The sequence below is a fragment of the Copadichromis virginalis genome, linkage group LG2 (assembly GCF_057382275.1).
Source record: "Copadichromis virginalis isolate Kocher_CV1m ecotype Utaka linkage group LG2, C_Virginalis_male_GT1.1, whole genome shotgun sequence".
In the NCBI taxonomy this organism is placed as follows: domain Eukaryota; kingdom Metazoa; phylum Chordata; class Actinopteri; order Cichliformes; family Cichlidae; genus Copadichromis; species Copadichromis virginalis.
In genome coordinates this window covers 38620295-38639834 of record NC_140619.1, presented here as the reverse complement: position 1 = coordinate 38639834, position 19540 = coordinate 38620295, and the positions used below count along the sequence as shown (strand labels likewise).

At 38.4% G+C, this 19540-nt stretch overlaps 1 protein-coding gene and 1 long non-coding RNA gene across 2 annotated transcripts; both read left to right on the top strand.

The window, feature by feature from the left end:
* Positions 1-2141: 2141 nt before the first annotated feature.
* LOC146718001 (uncharacterized) lies at positions 2142-12240 on the top strand. Its single transcript, XM_085467337.1, has 4 exons — positions 2142-2421; positions 2714-2853; positions 3568-3595; positions 4024-12240. Exon 4 carries the CDS (start codon positions 4834-4836, stop codon positions 12238-12240), a length of 7407 nt encoding a protein of 2468 aa, XP_085323463.1. The 5' UTR covers positions 2142-2421; positions 2714-2853; positions 3568-3595; positions 4024-4833.
* Positions 12241-13103: 863 nt separating this feature from the next.
* Positions 13104-14756, top strand: LOC146718000 (uncharacterized). Its single transcript, XR_014915508.1, has 3 exons — positions 13104-13608; positions 13725-13828; positions 13931-14756. It is a non-coding gene; the product is annotated as an uncharacterized LOC146718000 (long non-coding RNA).
* The last annotated feature ends 4784 nt before the right edge of the window (positions 14757-19540 follow it).

The window sequence follows — 19540 nt, the reverse complement described above, 5'->3', positions numbered from 1 at the left end:
TTGTATTTATCTTTTCAATATCTATTATACTTTTTCTTCAGTTCCAGTTTAAGTTTCATGATGTTTTTTCACCCGTTTCAGAGTTTATAATGGGTGTGTATGGGACGGAATGTTGGGGCTAGAGTGAGACAGCTCAACTGCTAGAGTGAGAGGAGCAAAAAAATTAATCTTAAAATATTTTTTAAAACTGCTGCTGTGTCCACAGCGTTTGCTCTACAGCCACCATTTTACCCTCAAAACGTAGCCATCGCTGTCCTCTTTCATCCAATGTGTTTACTATTGTCCTAGGTGTTATGGTTCTTTCATAAATGTCACCAATGCACAGCCTCCTCCCTCCAACTCTTCCATAGACTCTAATGTTAAAATGGCTCAGAAGGTTCTTTTGAAAATCAGAAGAGCATGGTGTCTTTCCACTGTCACCACGTCCATATAATAAACTCCACAGGCATGAAAACTGAGAATTCAGTAGACTAGACATTGCTGTCGCTCACGGTGAAAGAATTTCGTCAATACGACTTGTACTTTTCATATGGGAACGATTTGTTTCGGCCTGACTTTTCTGTTCATTTTAAGCAGCAAAAGTGAGGTGCATGTCTGTGTCCGTGTGTATGGAGCCATTGGGTGCGGTCACTATAGCAACCAGGCTCACACCTGCCTGCTTAACGAGCTCTCTCTCTCACTCTGCCAAGATTCATCTGAAACACTTCTCTTTCAACTGCTGCTGTCTCCACAGTGTTACAGCCATCATTTTACCCTCAAAACGTCGCCATCGTTGTTCTCTTTCCAACATCTTGTCTTTCAAAGCTCAGAGATGTAAACTTTTTAAACTGTGTGGATCCAAGTGGAGGGATCACATTTTAGTCATTCAGTGATTCAAAGAATATGACCTTTTAATATTCTTTCAGATGTTTTCTGACTCTAAATGTTCTTTTCTCATTTCTTAGGTTTTTCTCATTTACAATTAAAACATTTTCAGCTTTTTTCCAACTTCTTCTTCTGTGTAACCTTCAGCTTTTAGCAGTTCAGCACCTTTGTTTTCAGGTTAAATTCGTTTTTTTTGTTGTTGTTTTTTTTAAATCTCATTCAATATTTTTAACTCAAAATTCAGCAATTAATTCATTTCAGTCCATACATTCAGATTCAAGCATTCACACTGCAGTTTCTTCAGAAAATGCACTTTCTAGTTCCATTTTATTATTATCTATTCCGTACGTTTTTTGAAAGCCTACTCCTTCAAAACCGTTCAACTTAGAAAAACCATTCAAACACCATTAGATTCCTATTCTTTTGGACATGATTGCTTGTATTTTTCTCATTTCTAACATTTATATTTTTAATTTTATTCAACTTTATTCAACAAAAATTTCCCATGTATTTCAATGGGGAGACCCTTCAAATTCTCATTCAACTTACTCATTTTTAAACTCTTACTACTTCAACATACGTTCACATAGAGCCACCATTCAAACTTTAAAACGAAGACAAGACATTCAACTATTCAACTTGTATTTATCTTTTCAATATCTATTATACTTTTTCTTCAGTTCCAGTTTAAGTTTCATGATGTTTTTTCACCCGTTTCAGAGTTTATAATGGGTGTGTATGGGACGGAATGTTGGGGCTAGAGTGAGGCAGCTCAACTGCTAGAGTGAGAGGAGCAAAAAAAATAATCTTAAAATCTTTTTTAAAACTGCTGCTGTGTCCGCAGCGTTTGCTCTACAGGTATGATTTTACCCTCAAAACGTAGCCATGGCTGTCCTCTTTCATCCAATGTGTTTACTATTGTACTAGGTGTTATGGTTCTTTCATAAATGTCACCAATGCACAGCCTCCTCCCTCCAACTCTTCCATAGACTCTAATGTTAAAATGGCTCAGAAGGTTTGTTTGAAAATCAGTAGAGCATGGTGTCTTTCCACTGTCACCACGTCCATATAATAAACTCCACAGACATGAAAACTGAGAATTCAGTAGACTAGACATTGCTGTCGCTCACGGTGAAAGAATTTTGTCAACACGACATGTACTTTTCATTTGGGAAGAATTTGTTTCGGCCTGACTTTTCTGTTCATTTTAAGCAGCAAAAGTGAGGCGCATGTCTGTGTCGTGTGTATGGAGCCATTGGGTGCAGTTACTATAGCAACCAGGCTCACACCTGCCTGCTTAACGAGCTCTCTCTCACTCTGCCAAGGTTAAACCTAAAAATGTTAGATTGTAGTAAGATTAACTTTTTCAAAAGTACAATAAGACAGATTTGACAGGGTTTTGCCACAGATTAATAGTTTGTCACTAGTTAGTATATGCCAACTAAGTAGAGCATTGTGATTGGCACAAAGGTTTTTCAGATCTGGGCAGTTGGAGTCAGTTGATGACTTCAAAATCATCCTTTCTGACTGGATAATTAAAGCTCTCAGCATCTATTGGTCTGTAGTTAATTTCCCCCACCTTTTAACTAACGTTTAACTAATCTAATCTCATTTAATGTTTCTGTTTATAGTCTGTATAGTTTATCTCCCCACGAATACACTCAAAGTAGTCTTAAAATAAAACCCACAAAACAGTTCAAGATTTAATAGTTTTTATTTGCTCATTTAATGCCAGTTGCCCTGTTTTTCTGTATGTCACTCATTCACTTATACTTGGGCAAAAAGTACCAATTTGTACACTAGTATAGTGTATTTTTTCCCTCTATCTCTCTATGTCTGTCACACACAGAGACCAACACACAGACATGTATATGCTCATTATTGCTGTTCAAACTGATGGTCAAATTTCCAAGCACCACCTGAACGCCTCATCTGTTTTTAACCTATCACTGGACCAACTGTCGTCATTCCGCTTTGCTCTCTGCTGTGGTAAGTACAGTACACTCAGTACTGCAGTGTTTTATTTTTATGATGGAAAAAATACATGTTTGACATTTAAACTCACATATCAAGTCCAACAGAGTTAAAAAGAATTCAAAGAAGAAAGAAAAAAGAATAACCTTCGCTATCATTTATATACGTTTATGATGTTTTGCTGTTAGCAGCAGTGCTAATGCTAGCTTCGATGCTAATGCTAGCAACAATGCTAACGCTAGCTATAGTGCTAACACTAGCCTTAGCAGTTGTTAACTGACAAAAATAATATTCCTGTGATATTTCTTGCCGGTCAGTGAGACAAAAGTAAGAAATTAGCTTTATTATTGCCATTGTGGCTCAGTTTTAACAGTAAGAGTGCTAGCGCTAGCAGCATTGCTAATGCTAGCTGCAATGCTAACGCTAGCTGCAATGCTAACGCTAGCTGCATTGCTAACACTAACTGAAGTGCTAATGCTAGCCGGAATGCTAGCGCTAGCAGCAATGCTAAGGCTAGTAACAGTCTAACAGTAGCCTTACATAAGTGGCAATACTTCAGTTAACTAGTTTGAATTGTAAAATGACTGCTGTATCAGTTGGTGTGCTATATTACTCTATAATTACCCTGCTGACTAGAAGTTCAGTGTATCATGTTGTGTGGGCTTTGTATTTCTGTTAGTCTGATAACACTGTACAGACAACTAACGTATTATTTCTCGTTTCTTTCAGGAACCTGACTGACACTGTGCTTTGCCTGGTAGGTGTGCACATACTGTAAGAGAAGTAGACCAAAATAAAAAAATAATATGACTAATATAAGCTGTAAAGTGATGGGTTCAAACTTTGTGCTAGACCTTTTAAACACAATTTTATAATAAATACACATAAGTGCAGCTTAACAATTGGGCTAAAATATTTTTTTCGTACATTTTTGTAGTCACACTACATGTGATTAATTAATGATTCACTCAATCATATTTGTATTTAAAAATATTATTGCTGAATTTAATTAAATATTTATTCTTTTAAAAAGTGCCCAATTATGCAACTTTTTGCACATGGCAGCCGACAACAGTTTAGCTTGAATATTTGTTTTGTCCTTTTGCAGTAGTCACATTTAGTTCATACAATTACCATGTGATATAATTTTAATAAAATTATTTTTTTTTCTTGTTTTTTGTTCAGAGTGTGTAGAAGAAGAAGAACAAGGACCAGATCTCCAGTCTTCTCTCTCACATCCCAACCCCCCAACCCCTCTATCCTCTGTCCTGCTCCACCTATTGTCTCTGCCTTCTTTCCATCTGTATTTCACTCTGTGGTTTGTGAGAAATTTTGCCAAACCAACAATCCTTTTGCGGTTTGATTTAAAGCCGTGTCTCTCCTGCTCTGTCTGTTCTCTCTGCTAAATTTTCTCTCTACCTGTTTTTCACTCTTGGCTTGCTGCTGAAAAACGCCAAGCCAACAAAGCAATAAAGAGTGCATATTTTGCCTCAACCTATGAACAAACTGAACAAACAAAGAAAAATCTGCGGTTTGATTTAAAGCCGTGTCTCTCCTGCTCTGTCTGTTCTCACTGCTAAATTTTCTCTCTACCTGTTTTTCACTCTTGGCTTGCTGCTGAAAAACGCCAAGCCATTAAAGCAATAAAGAGTGCATATATTGCCTCTACCTGAGAACAAACTGAACAAACAAAGAAAACTAATTCACGGTTTGATTGTGATTTCCCAGCCGTGTCCCTCCTGCTCTGCCTGTTCTCTCTTCTAAATTTTCTCTCTACCTGTTTTTCACTCTTGGCTTGCTGCTAAGTTGTGCCAAGCCAATAAAGAGAGTGCATAATATTCTCTCAGCTGAAGAACAAACTGTCAAACGAAAGACAACTGTTTAAGACAAATAAAAACTGAAATATAAAAACAAAGACAACATCTCCTGGTGTGTGCCACTCTTATCTTGTGAACATATTTTCTAAAGACTAAGAAACACTTGCAGTGTGTGAAAATGCCAAGGAAGCAGAAAAAGTCACAAGCTGCAAAACAACGCTGGAAAAAGTTTCATGAGTTTCACAAAGTACCAACATGTGAACAAGCTGAGTTTGATTTTCCTCAGAGCTCTGCAGAAGACAGTGTGTCTACAAAGACCAATTCTGACAGTGTCAAACAGGCAGGTCAACATGTTCCTGCACATGTACAACAGGTATCTTATGCTGATGCTGTAAAGAGTGGACTGCAGCATGAATTTAATGAACAACATGAGGTGTCATGTGACCCACAGGTGGGTTATGCTGATTTTTTGAAAAGAGGCTGTCACAGTGATGTGGCAGGACCATCTCATGCAGAAAGACTGAACCTTGAAAACCAGCCCTCTGTTATACATGTCTGTGCATCTCGCAGCCAGGCTCATCCTAAATATGGAGACTCCAGAAACAAGCAGTGCACATGTAACTCACTCACATTTCTTGCTTTCCTTCATGAGAATGAAAACATGACTACAGCTGATCTTAATCTGGTCTTGGATAAAGGTGATGTGATGTACAAAGAGGCCAAGAAAAGATTTCCTAAAAATATTCATTTGGCTACCGATGAGCTGCCAGACAAAGTTGATGCTCGCAGGTCTATGTATCATGTCAACATGACACAGCCTTCCCGGTATGGGACATTTGAAGAACCTCCAGAGGAGGCAGTAGATACCTTTCTGAGCTTAGAAGCAGGACTGAGCTGCCTGTTGTCAGATGTGCAGTATGCCTTACTGATTATGAGTGGATTGTGTATCGCAGTGTTCAGATCCACATCAGGCATATATGGTTTCTTTGACCCACACCCCAGAACACCCATTGGTCTTCCTCTACTACTACAGTCACGTAATCATGGTACAGCTGTGATGCTGAAATTCACACTCCTCAGTGACATGATTAAGAGGCTACAAGATTCTTATGAAATGATGGAGATATCACCCTCTTGTAACTATGAACTGAAGCCTGTGCAGTTCTACAGTATGAGCACAGTCAACCTGAGTGATACTATCACAGACACAGTCTGCAGACCAACAGCTGCCACTGCTGTGGCACCTACTCACTCTGATACAACTGTTGATGAAGCAAACCCCTCTACTCCAAGGAGAAACACAACCACTGATCCGACTGAAAATATCTTTTGTCAAATGTCCATTTGTACGCCACTGGTGAAACAAAAAGAAGTCCACATGACTCAGTTCACATCATATGAAGATCAGAATGAACCTCCTAATATACCAACTGAAGAACTATGCAGTGAATTAAGTTTCCTTCCATCAAGTGATGCTTTTTCATGTCAATCAAATGCTGCCATAACAAATGTTGGTGCCTGTGACCTTTCTGATATAGTTTTACAAAAAGTGAAAAAAGTTAATAAACAACAAAGGCAAAAAAGGAAAAGAAGATTAATGGCATCAGAGAAACCCAGAAATCAGAGAAAAGAAAACCAAAAAAGGAAAGAACGACAAAAGTATGCTTCAAATAAAGATTACAAAGAAAAGAAAAAATCTTGCACAAGCGAGACATATAAAAACAATCCTGAAGTTAGACAAAAACAACAACAGTATATGAAAAGACGCTACTGTGAAAATGATGAATTCAGACAGAAACAACAGCAATATATTAGAAGACGTTACTGTGAAAATGATGAATTCAGACAGAAACAACAGCAATATATTACAAGACGTTACTGTGAAAATGATGAATTCAGAAAGAAACAAAAACAATATGTTAAAAAACGTTTTTCTGAGAATGCTACAGTTAGAAAGAAACAACAACAATATATTAAAAGACGCTACTGTGACAATGCTGAATTTAGACAAAAAAAAAAAAACTATATAACTAAAAGGTATCAAGAAAACCCTGAATTCAGAGAGAGACAGAGATCTCGAGTGACTCAGCGTTATGCACGTGACAATGCATTCAGAGTAAGACACAGACAACTAATGAAACAACTAATGCGAGACAGGTATCAAAGTAATCTTGCATTCAGGATTATGCACAACATGAGATGTGCCATGAAAATAAAAAGGAAATACAGATGGGTGAACAGACAAACCCAAGAGAGTGACAACAGTGTGATCAACGAGGCCATATCTGTGTTCAAATCACAAATCAAAGCTGGACCATCATACCCATGTACTGTCTGTTTCAAGGCTTCATTTCCAAACCAAGTGCGACCCTGCACAAGGTCAAAGTATGTCAAAAACCCACATGTGGTTGCAACATGTTTGACTGGAAGATTTGTTCATGTTTGTGATGAAAACTGCAGAAATGAGCAGTGCAATGTTCCCGATGAGAGAAAGAGAGAGTGGATTTGTCACACCTGCCACGATCATCTTAAAAATGGATCCATGCCAGCACTTGCTGTTGCCAATAAACTGGATCTTGCTGATACTCCACCTGAACTGTCTGATCTCAACATACTGGAGAGACATCTCATAGCCAAGTGCATACCATTTGCCAAGATCATTCCTCTTCCCAAAGGCAGACAAAGAGCAATTAGAGGAAATGTGGTCTGTGTCCCATCAGAGGTACAGGAAACTGTTGAAACACTACCTCGATTGAGAATTAATTCTCAGGTGATCAGAGTGAAACTGAAGAGACGCTTGTCTTACAAAGGTCATCAGCTGTTTCAGACTGTAAGCTGGTCTAAACTTGTGCAAGCACTGCATAAACTCAAGCAGATTCATCCACAGTATAAGGATGTGAGCATCAGAGATGATGCTGAGCTGTGTGATCCAACTCTTCCTGATGAAGATGATGAGGATGATGATGATGAAAACATGAATGAGGACGATTATGATGAGGCTGATTTAATGGAAATTGACAGCTGTGAGAAAAATGCACTGAGTGAAGCACAAAATATAAATGAACAGGACATTGACATGTTACCCTGTGATGGTGAACAATCGCATGAACAGATGAGAGATGATTCAGAGCAAGCAGATGGACTGACTAATGGTGGTTTTGCACTCGAGTCCTGTTTGCAGCCCCCTGATGTGGCTGAGGAGATATTATGTTTCAGTGAAGGAATCTACTCTGTTGCTCCTGCAGAGAGAAACAATCCAATAAGTTTTTTCAAAACACCTAAACTGGAGGCCATGGCCTTCCCTGTGCAGTTTCCTACAGGCCAAAACACACTTGATGAAAGAAGGCTGATCAAAGTATCCCCCAGTGGGTATTTCAAATCAAGACTTTTCTGCATTGATGATCGTTTTGCCAAAGACACAAACTATTTATTCTTTGCACAGTTTGTGACTGAAATACACTTGGCTACATCCAGCATGACAGTACAGTTAAGGAAGGCAAAGCCTCTGACCAGAGATGGTAGAAAAATAACCTCAGGCATGTTACAAGATAAACATGAGGTGGAGAAACTGGTGCGAAATAAAGATGCAGTGAGATTCATGCAGCCTCTGAGAGGAACCCCAGCCTATTGGGAGAAAACAACAAGAGATCTTTTTGCCATGATCAGACAGTTGGGAACTCCCACGTTCTTTTGCACATTTTCAGCTGCTGAAATGCGCTGGCCTGAAGTGATCGAGGCAATAACAAGGCAGCAAGGTGAACAAGTGAATTTTGAAGGACTCGACTGGTCAGCAAAGTGTGACATCCTGAGAAGCAATCCTGTCACAACAATGCGCATGTTTGACAAGAGAGTTGAAGCATTATTCAGAGATTTACTCTTATCTCCCGCAGAGCCACTTGGCAAAGTCATTGACTACTTTTACAGAGTTGAGTTTCAGCACAGAGGAAGCCCACACATACACTGTCTCCTGTGGGTAGAAGGTGCTCCTGTGTTTGAGGAGGATGATGAGCAAACTGTTGTTGATTTTATAAACAAATACATCACAGCTCAGCTGCCTGATCCACATAAACAACCTGAACTGTACAAAAAAGTAACAGAAGTGCAAAAACACAGTAAGAACCACACAAAGACGTGCTTTAGGAGTTTAAGCTCCGGGTGCCGTTTTGGTTTTCCCAAACCACCCTGCAATGAGACAATGATCACAAGACCCAGTGAGGATGATGCACTGGAAGTAGAAACGGCAAAGAACAAGCTCAGACCACTGAACCAGCTGCTGAATGAACCTGAAACTGCTTCCATGAGTTTAGAGCAGCTCTTGGAAAGATGCAAGTTGACACATGCAGAATATGAGAGATACCTGAATAAAATGAACATGAGGAGTACGATCATACTAAAGCGTGATCCAAAAGACTCTTGGATAAATGGCTATAATCCACATCTGCTTGAAGCCTGGAACAGTAATATCGACATAAGCTTTGTTTTAGATGCTTTCGGCGCTGCAAATTATTTAATGAAATATATATCAAAAAAAGAGGGCGGGCTATCTGAGTACCTGAAAACTGTCATTGAGAACTCCAATAAGGACAGTGTAAATGAGTGCGATGAAATGAGAGCCGTCATGCAGGCATATTCAAAGAAGCGAGAGATCAGTGCACAGGAGTGTGTTGCTCGTGCATGTGGTCTTCACATGAAGCAATGTTCACGTGCTGTAATATTCATTCCAACTGATGATAATCCTGTGAAAATGAGTCGTCCCCTGTCAGTTCTGGACAACACAACACCTGAGTCTTCCAATGTTTGGATGACATCTTTGAATGACAAATACAAAGCCAGACCTGAAACACCAGAGTATGAGGAGATGTGCATGGCAGACTTTGCTGCTACTTGCAGGATTGTCTATGGCCAACAGAAAAAAGGTAAAGATGTTTTGCCCCTTCTCAATGAGATGGGGTTTGTGCAAAGGCGCAAAAACAATAAGCCTGCTATCATCAGATTTCACCGCTGCTCACAAGAAAAACATCCAGAGCAATATTACGGAAGACTGCTTAAACTGTACCTTCCTCATCGTTCAGACCACGAACTGAAAACACCATCGTTGCCAACCTATCAGGCTTTCTATGGTGCTGGCTGTGTACAGCTGCCAGGTACTGACTGTCTTGAGTACGTGCAACACATTGTCAAAAGAAACAGAGAAAAATATGAGAAAAACAGTGAGGAGATCGAGAGCGCTGTTGAGGAATATGAGCAGAACAGAGGTGTGACTGACGAATGGTGTAATCTGGCACCTGAATCAGATCTCGTAAGGTTGCCACTTGTTGAACAAGAAAGAGAGCGAGACAATGAAAATGAACAGGAAGATGTGCCCGACTACAGCCGTCAGGCTGATGCTTCAACAGAAGTCAGAGCCATCAGGGAACCCCCTGCTATTGATCCCACATTGTTACGTCAGATGTTTCAAAATCTGAATAAGAAGCAAGCCTGCATATTTTATGCAGTTAGAGACTGGTGCATTAAAAGAGTCTGTGCTCTAAATCCAGAACAGTTTTTCTTTTATATTAATGGTGGTGCTGGAACAGGAAAATCACATCTTATCAAATGCATCTACTCAGAAGCATCTAAGATACTGAGCAAAGTGCCCAGATATGCAGACGACGTTGACATATCAAAACCCACTGTCCTGTTAACTGCTTTCACTGGGACTGCAGCATTTAACATTTCTGGAACAACACTGCATTCTCTTCTCAAGCTCCCGAGAAGCTTAAAACCTCCCATTCAGGGACTTGGCAATCAGCTGGATGAAGTCAGATCAGAACTTTTGAATGCTGAAATAATCGTCATTGACGAAGTGTCTATGGTGTCAAGACATCTCTTTGCATATGTAGATGCAAGACTCAAACAGATCAAAGGGACTCGGAGACCCTTTGGAGGCATGTCAGTCATTGCTGTCGGAGACTTCTATCAGCTACCCCCAGTGCGACAGTCTAAACCTCTCTGTGTGCACGACCCGTCCGAGATCGACCTGTGGCGGGAGCATTTTCAGATGATCACTCTGACTGAGATTATGCGTCAGAAAGATGATGTTGTCTTTGCTGAGATGCTGAACAGAATTCGTGTAAAAGGAAAGTTGGATGAGCTTTGCGAAGCAGATAGAGATTTGTTGTTACAGGCCATAACTGAACCAGCCCATTGTCCGACTGATGCATTGCACATTTTTGCAACTAATAAAGAAGTGGATGCACACAACTCTTCAACACTGGCTCTGCTCCACACTCATATCATTGACATCCATGCAGATGATTATAGAAAAGATCCTAGAACTGGCAGAATGGCACTTCAAGACAGACCGTTGAAAGGAGGTAAAAACGAGTTACCAGACACACTGAAAGTTGCAGAAGGAGCTCGTGTCATGCTCACCAGAAACATTGACATACAAAATGGTTTGGTTAATGGAGCTTTTGGAAAACTACTTAGAGTAGTTCACTCTGAAAACGACCAACACATCATCAAACTTGGACTTAAAATGGATAATGAGACATCTGGAAAGAATAACCGCACACCAGCAGACGACATGGTGTACATTGAGAGAGCAGAGGAGAATCTGAAGCAGAAAGGAGTGGTACGAAGACAGTTCCCAGTGAAGCTGGCCTTTGCATGTACAATACATAAGGTACAGGGTATGACAACTACATCAGCTGTTGTCTCTCTTAAGAGCATTTTTGAGCCCGGCATGGCCTACGTAGCTGTCAGTAGAGTGACGTCTCTCAGTGGACTGTATCTTCTTGATATGGAGGAGAAAAAAATATTCACCAACCCAGAAATCACTGCAGCACTTGAGAACATGAGACAAGCCAACCTTGATGACATGATGCCTCTTCTACACGTGAGACAAACCCTCAGCAGGTCAGAGGTTTTCACCATTGTTCATCATAATACAGAGGGACTGCCAGCTCACATTAATGACATCAAAAGTCACCATGAATTGTGTCTAGCAGATGTTTTGTGCCTAACAGAAACACACCTGCGGGGCTCTTTTGTTGCAGAGAGTCTCCACTTGGAAAATTACAATTTGTTCAAACGCAACAGACACCTGTCCTACACAAACTTTCCCCAGATGGCAAACAGAAGTGGTGGTGGAGTTGCTGTTTATGTGAAAAGTGACATTCAAGTGCATGAAAAACAGTACATCCATAATGTAACTGACCTTGAATTTCTGGCTTTAAAGGTTGAAGCACCAGTCAGTGCTCTGATTGCAGTTGTATACAGACCTCCAGACTACACTCTGAGGCCATTCCTGAAAAACCTGGTAAGCCTATTAGACTCATTGGAGATCATGGACTGTCATCCCATCATAGTTTGTGGTGATTTTAATGAGAATGTTTTATCCAGTGCAAACAAACCAATCATGGAGTTGTTTGAGTCTAGGGGATACGCACAGGTCATCACTGCCCCTACCACAGAGAAGAACACACTGCTTGACCTAATTTTCATTTCTCAGCCAGATCGATGTCTCCATTCTGGAGTCATGAAGACATACCATAGTTACCATGACCCAGTATACTGTGTATTGTCCTGTGATGATTCATGATCTAGATCTTTGAATACAGTAAGTAATTTCTATATTTTTGAATGACTTAAGAAAGTAGAGCGATATTTAAAAGCTGACGCCCTGCATTGCAGTATAATGGTTGAATTGTTTACATAAAATACAATTACATGAATTAAGTAATGATATCAGTAAAAGATGACAATTTTATTTATTACAGAAAATCTAAAATTCACTAACAGTAACCTATAAATGTCAGAAAAATCAAATATAGCAGTTTGAAACGAACAGTGTAGGCATATCCTCTCTGCAGCCAGGCTTCAACATCCTGCCAGGCTGCCCCAGTCTCACTGTGGCTGGGAGGGAGGGAGGGTGGACCAGAGGATTGCCTACACAACACATAAATGTTCAACAGCTTCTTCATTGTTTCTGAGAGAACAATAATGACTAAAGGTTGCTTTTTAAACAAACAAACAAACAAACCTAATTACAGCAATAATGACAGTTAAGCCACTTTATGTGTGCCTCTATTTTGAAATACTATTTACAAAAATGTTATTATTTTGGTTTGTTATAAACTTTAAACTTTTTCAAAAGTATACGATTATATTTTTGGACCAATTTTACTATGAAACATAAATTTTTATGAGCTTTTATCATGTTTCTGGCCAGTGCAATCATCAGGGTGGGTCTGGGTTGATAACTGCACATTTCTGGCCAGAAATGTTTCAGCAGTGTTACATATGTAGTGCATATGTTACACTTGCTTTCTGTTACCAGCTGATACCCTACATTTGTATAGACATTGGATGGTGTGAGGTTGGGGAGTTGAGTGGGAGGGGGGGGGTTACGGTGGGAGTTGAGGGGGGGGGGGGGTTCCATTCCTGTTAGGTTTCCTTTGTTTTTCTTTTTTTTTCTTTTTAAGAGAGACACAGTCCTCCTGTGTCTTCTCCAAGCTTCACATGTAAGATCCAACAGTGTGAAGCACATAGCAGCTAGAAACTGTAATGCCACAGATCAGAGAAACTTCATCATCACCATCTTCATCGCCATACGATCAGAGCGTGAGACTTCACATCTGGAGCACAGGAGAGATTCTGTGATAAGTCCTCCTTCTAGCTTGTCCCACAAGCAGTCGGTGAGATTTACTAACAACAAAAAGGGTTAATGACATTATTTCCATGAAAACATGTATTCATTCTTTGTAAACTGTTTAAATTGTGTTTTCACTTGACCTTAGGAGTGTTAGAGTGTATTGTAATGTCTGTACTCAGGTGTTTCCCTCTGTGATTCATCCCCTTCAGAGCTGAGACACTCAGGACTGAACAGACTGCACAGTTTCTGTGACTGAGCCTTCTTTGAAACCACACATGATAGAAGGGCTTCATATTTGCAGCAGCACTACTACAGGTATTCAGTTTATTACAGGATGTGTTTGTTTCTTAGGACCAGCTCTGAGTGCACACTACCTAACATATACACCTTTCTGTTCATTACAAACCAACTACTCTGGATCATATGGCCAGTTGGCAAGAATGTTGCTGCAGGAAAACATCCCTGGAGATCACCATCATTGTCAGACTGACTGTGCCTCCTCTGTGCAGTGTCAAGATCCTCCCTAAATGAGTGTGTAAGTTAACATTTCCATTATTTTATTCCCTTTCACAAGACAAGTATCACTGATATTTACATTTACAACTACATATTCCTGTTTTCTGCTCTTCTTTTAAAGTCCTCAGCTATCCTGCTTCTGTGCTGCTTGCCACACATCAAACACTGGTCGGATGACAGGGAGGATCCACTCTGCAGTCACTGGACATGATGAGGATCATATGGGACTTCATAGTTTCACAGAAACGTTGTGCTCTGTGATTACAGGTTTTAAATGGACATAATGACGGCCTCTCTCTGATCAACAGGCTAAAGGATTGTTTTCATTGTTAGTGCTCTGTACAATGTATGCTTATTTAGTATTTCATCACAGAGCAAACCTTTATTTATTTAACATTTTTTTATTTTGTTCTAATGTTGAATTAACTGTGGGGATTTTTTTAAGTGGGCACTCGGGATGTCATATGACCAGAAATGTGGTAACTGGAATTCAACAGTATGGAAGAAAAAATCTGCTAAGAACAAAACACACACAAAACCCCCCAAGAAAATTCAAATTCATTCCATGTAATCCAATCTAAAACATTTTAAACTGCTGAACAGCAACACAAACAGTGTTAAAAAACAGTGTTAACAGAATGATTATGATGAGTTTGTACCAAAGTTTCAGGTCACATGGCACACCTAGTGTGTAGTGTGGGGTATCAGCTGGTAAGTATAGTTTTTTTTCATATTTGTGTACTTAGAGTTCAGATAGATAAAGCCTTGTGTATAATAATTAGTCATAACCACAACTCAAAGTCAGGGACTAACTAAATTTGGGACTTTGTGTCTGAGCCCAGGTTAAAACAACGTGTAAAAAAGCATTTAGCGGCATGGCTGAACAATGCTGTAAACTATTGATACTTATTTATCCATGTTCACAAAAAGGACTGTGTTAAACTGTGTCACCACCTTACGCTTTCATTTGAGTTTACTCAAAAGTCTCTATACAGTTCTCTTTTACCACTGTGTGGACTCTGTTTACATTAAAACATAAAAAAGAATGAGTAATAAAGAGATGTGTAGACAGATCAGTAGATTAAGTAGACCAATAGAAACAGTTGTTCAGCCATGTTCTAAGAAACCAACACAGTTTAAAGGTTCAGGATTGTGGTTTTAAAAGTGGAATTTTCATGTATTTCATGTGTTGCTTATTATTTTTATTTACTTATTTAATTTAGTTATTTTTATTTATTCTACTAGTCCTTTTCAGAAAGAAGCTGTAAAATATGACTTAAGATTTTTATGTTATTTTCTATGACATACAAAACAAATTGATGTATATAATACCGGTACTATTAAACATGATATACATATGTGTATATGTCTGAAAAACATTATGCTGTATATGAAAGTTTGTATTTTCTCCAGAATGTTTGTTCATCTTTTCAGTTCAATTTAACAAATTTGTTTTTACATTTATTTTTATTATTTTTTTTATGAATTAGAGATTTATAAAACATAATTCCACTCTTTAAGTGATTAGAAGAATATGAACTTTTGTTATTCATTCAGAGGTTTGCTGACTACATTTTCTTTTTGTCATTACTCATCTTTTTCTAATTAAAATTTTAAACATTTTCAGTTATTTTCCAACTTCTTCTGTGTGAACATCAGCTTTCAAAAGTTCAGCACTTTTGTTTTCAGGTTAAAAATTCTTTATTTTCCAGCTAATTCAACATTTTTAGCTTAATATTCAGCAATTAATTCATTTCAGTGCATACATTCAGATTCAAGCATTCACACTGCAGTTTCTTCAGAAAATGCACTTTCTAGTTAGTGTGAATGCTTGAAAAGCATTCACAGTATTGTTCTTCTAATCTTTATTATTAGTGTGAATGCTTGAAAAGCATTCACAGTATTGTTCTTCTAATCTTTATTATTCTATTTTATCTATTCCGTACGTTTTTTGTACTCCTACTCCTTCAAAACCGTTCAACTTAGAAAAACCATTCAAACACCATTAGATTCCTATTCTTTTGGACATGACTGCTTCTATTTTTCTCATTTTTAACATTTATATTTTTAATTTTATTCAACTTTATTCAACAAAAATTTCCCATGTATTTCAATGGGGAGACCCTTCAAATTCTCATTCAATTTACTCATTTTTAAACTCTTACTACTTCCACATACGTTGACATAGAGCCACCATTCAAACTTTAAAACGAAGACAAGACATTCAACTATTCAACTTGTATTTATCTTTTCAATATCTATTATACTTTTTCTTCAGTTCCAGTTTAAGTTTCATGATGTTTTTTCACCCGTTTCAGAGTTTATAATGGGTGTGTATGGGACGGAATGTTGGGGCTAGAGTGAGACAGCTCAACTGCTAGAGTGAGAGGAGCAAAAAAATTAATCTTAAAATCTTTTTTAAAACTGCTGCTGTGTCCACAGCGTTTGCTCTACAGGTATGATTTTACCCTCAAAACGTAGCCATGGCTGTCCTCTTTCATCCAATGTGTTTACTATTGTACTAGGTGTTATGGTTCTTTCATAAATGTCACCAATGCACAGCCTCCTCCCTCCAACTCTTCCATAGACTCTAATGTTAAAATGGCTCAGAAGGTTCGTTTGAAAATCAGAAGAGCATGGTGTCTTTACACTGTCACCACGTCCATATAATAAACTCCACAGGCATGAAAACTGAGAATTAGGTAGACTAGACATGGCTGTCGCTCACGGTGAAAGAATTTTGTCAATACGACTTGTACTTTTCATTTGGGAAGAATTTGTTTGGGCCTGACTTTTCTGTTCATTTTAAGCAGCAAAAGTGAGGTGCATGTCTGTGTACGTGTGTATGGAGCCATTGGGTGCAGTCACTATAGCAACCAGGCTCACACCTGCCTGCTTAATGAGCTCTGCCTGCCACTGTGCCAAGATTCATCTTAAGCACTTCTCTTTCAACTGCTGCTGTGTCCACAGTGTTACAGCCATCATTTTACCCTCAAATTGTCGCCATTATTGTTCTCTTTCCAACACCGTGTCTTTCAAAGCTCAGGCATTTAAACTTTTTAAACTGTGTGGATCAAAGTGGAGGGATCACATTTGAGTCATTCAGTGATTCAAAGAATATGACCTTTTGATATTCATTCAGATGTTTTCTGACTCTAAATGTTCTTTTCTCATTTCTTAGGGTTTTCTAATTTACATTTAAAACATTTTCAGTTTTTTTCCAACTCCTTCTTCTGTGTAACCTTCAGCTTTTAGCAGTTCAGCACCTTTGTTTTCAGGTTAAATTCGTTTTGTTTTTTTTTTTTTTAATCTCATTCAATATTTTTAACTCAAAATTCAGCAATTAATTCATTTCAGTGCATACATTCGGATTCAAGCATTCACACTGCAGTTTCTTCAGAAAATGCACTTTCTAGTTCTATTTTATTATTATCTATTCCGTACGTTTTTTGAAAGCCTACTCCTTCAAAACCGTTCAACTTAGAAAAACCATTCAAACACCATTAGATTCCTATTCTTTTGGACATAGTTGCTTGTATTTTTCTCATTTTTAACATTTATATTTTTAATTTTATTCAACTTTATTCAACAAAAATTTCCCATGTATTTCAATGGGGAGACCCTTCAAATTCTCATTCAACTTACTCATTTTTAAACTCTTACTACTTCAACATACGTTCACATAGAGCCACCATTCAAACTTTAAAACGAAGACAAGACATTCAACTATTCAACTTGTATTTATCTTTTCAATATCTATTATACTTTTTCTTCAGTTCCAGTTTAAGTTTCATGATGTTTTTTCACCCGTTTCAGAGTTTATAATGGGTGTGTATGGGACGGAATGTTGGGGCTAGAGTGAGGCAGCTCAACTGCTAGAGTGAGAGGAGCAAAAAAAATAATCTTAAAATCTTTTTTAAAACTGCTGCTGTGTCCGCAGCGTTTGCTCTACAGGTATGATTTTACCCTCAAAACGTAGCCATGGCTGTCCTCTTTCATCCAATGTGTTTACTATTGTACTAGGTGTTATGGTTCTTTCATAAATGTCACCAATGCACAGCCTCCTCCCTCCAACTCTTCCATAGACTCTAATGTTAAAATGGCTCAGAAGGTTCGTTTGAAAATCAGAAGAGCATGGTGTCTTTCCACTGTCACCACGTCCATATAATAAACTCCACAGACATGAAAACTGAGAATTTGGTAGACTAGACATTGCTGTCGCTCACAGTGAAAGAATTTTGTCAATACGACTTTTACTTTTCATTTGGGAACGATTTGTTTCGGCCTGACTTTTCTGTTCATTTTAAGCAGCAAAAGTGAGGTGCATGTCTGTGTCCGTGTGTATGGAGCCATTGGGTGCGGTCACTATAGCAACCAGGCTCACACCTGCCTGCTTAACGAGCTCTCTCTGCCACTCTGCCAAGATTCATCTTAAACACTTCTCTTTCAACTGCTGCTGTGTCCACAGTGTTAAAGCCATCATTTTACCCTCAAAACGTCGCCATCGTTGTTCTTTTTCCAACATCTTGTCTTTCAAAGCTCAGAGATGTAAACTTTTTAAACTGTGTGGGTCCAAGTGGAGGGATCACATTTTAGTCATTCAGTGATTCAAAGAATATGACCTTTTAATATTCTTTCAGATGTTTTCTGACTCTAAATGTTCTTTTCTCATTTCTTAGGTTTTTCTAATTTACAATTAAAACATTTTCAGCTTTTTTCCAACTTCTTCTTCTGTGTAACCTTCAGCTTTTAGCAGTTCAGCACTTTTGTTTTCAGGTTAAATTCGGGTTTTTTTTTTTTTTTATCTCATTCAAAATTTTTAACTTAAATTCAGTAATTATTTCATTTCAATGCATACATTCAGATTCAAGCATTCACACTGCAGTTTCTTCAGAAAATGCACTTTCTAGTTCTATTTTATTCTTCCGTACGTTTTTTGAAAGCCTACTCCTTCAAAACCGTTCAACTTAGAAAAACCATTCAAACATCGTTAGATTCCTATTATTTTGGACATGACTGCTTCTATTTTTCTCATTTTTAACATTTATATTTTTAATTTTATTCAACTTTATTCAACAAAAATTTCCCATGTATTTCAATGGGGAGACCCTTCAAATTCTCATTCAACTTACTCATTTTTAAACTCTTACTACTTCCACATACATTGACATAGAGCCACCATTCAAACTTTAAAACGAAGACAAGACATTCAACTATTCAACTTGTATTTATCTTTTCAATATCTATTATACTTTTTCTTCAGTTCCAGTTTAAGTTTCATGATGTTTTTTCACCCGTTTCAGAGTTTATAATGGGTGTGTATGGGACGGAATGTTGGGGCTAGAGTGAGGCAGCTCAACTGCTAGAGTGAGAGGAGCAAAAAAATTAATCTTAAAATCTTTTTTAAAACTGCTGCTGTGTCCGCAGCGTTTGCTCTACAGGTATGATTTTACCCTCAAAACGTAGCCATCGCTGTCCTCTTTCATCCAATGTGTTTACTATTGTCCTAGGTGTTATGGTTCTTTCGTAAATGTCACCAATGCACAGCCTCCTCCCTCCAACTCTTCCATAGACTCTAATGTTAAAATGGCTCAGAAGGTTCGTTTGAAAATCAGAAGAGCATGGTGTCTTTACACTGTCACCACGTCCATATAATAAGCTCCACAGGCATGAAAACTGAGAATTAGGTAGACTAGAAGCTGCTGTCGCTCACGGTGAAAGAATTTTGTCA

Excerpts from the sequence above, each read along its gene's own strand:
- LOC146718001 (XM_085467337.1), top strand. The coding sequence starts at position 4,834 with ATGCCAAGGAAGCAGAAAAAGTCACAAGCTGCAAAACAACGCTGGAAA.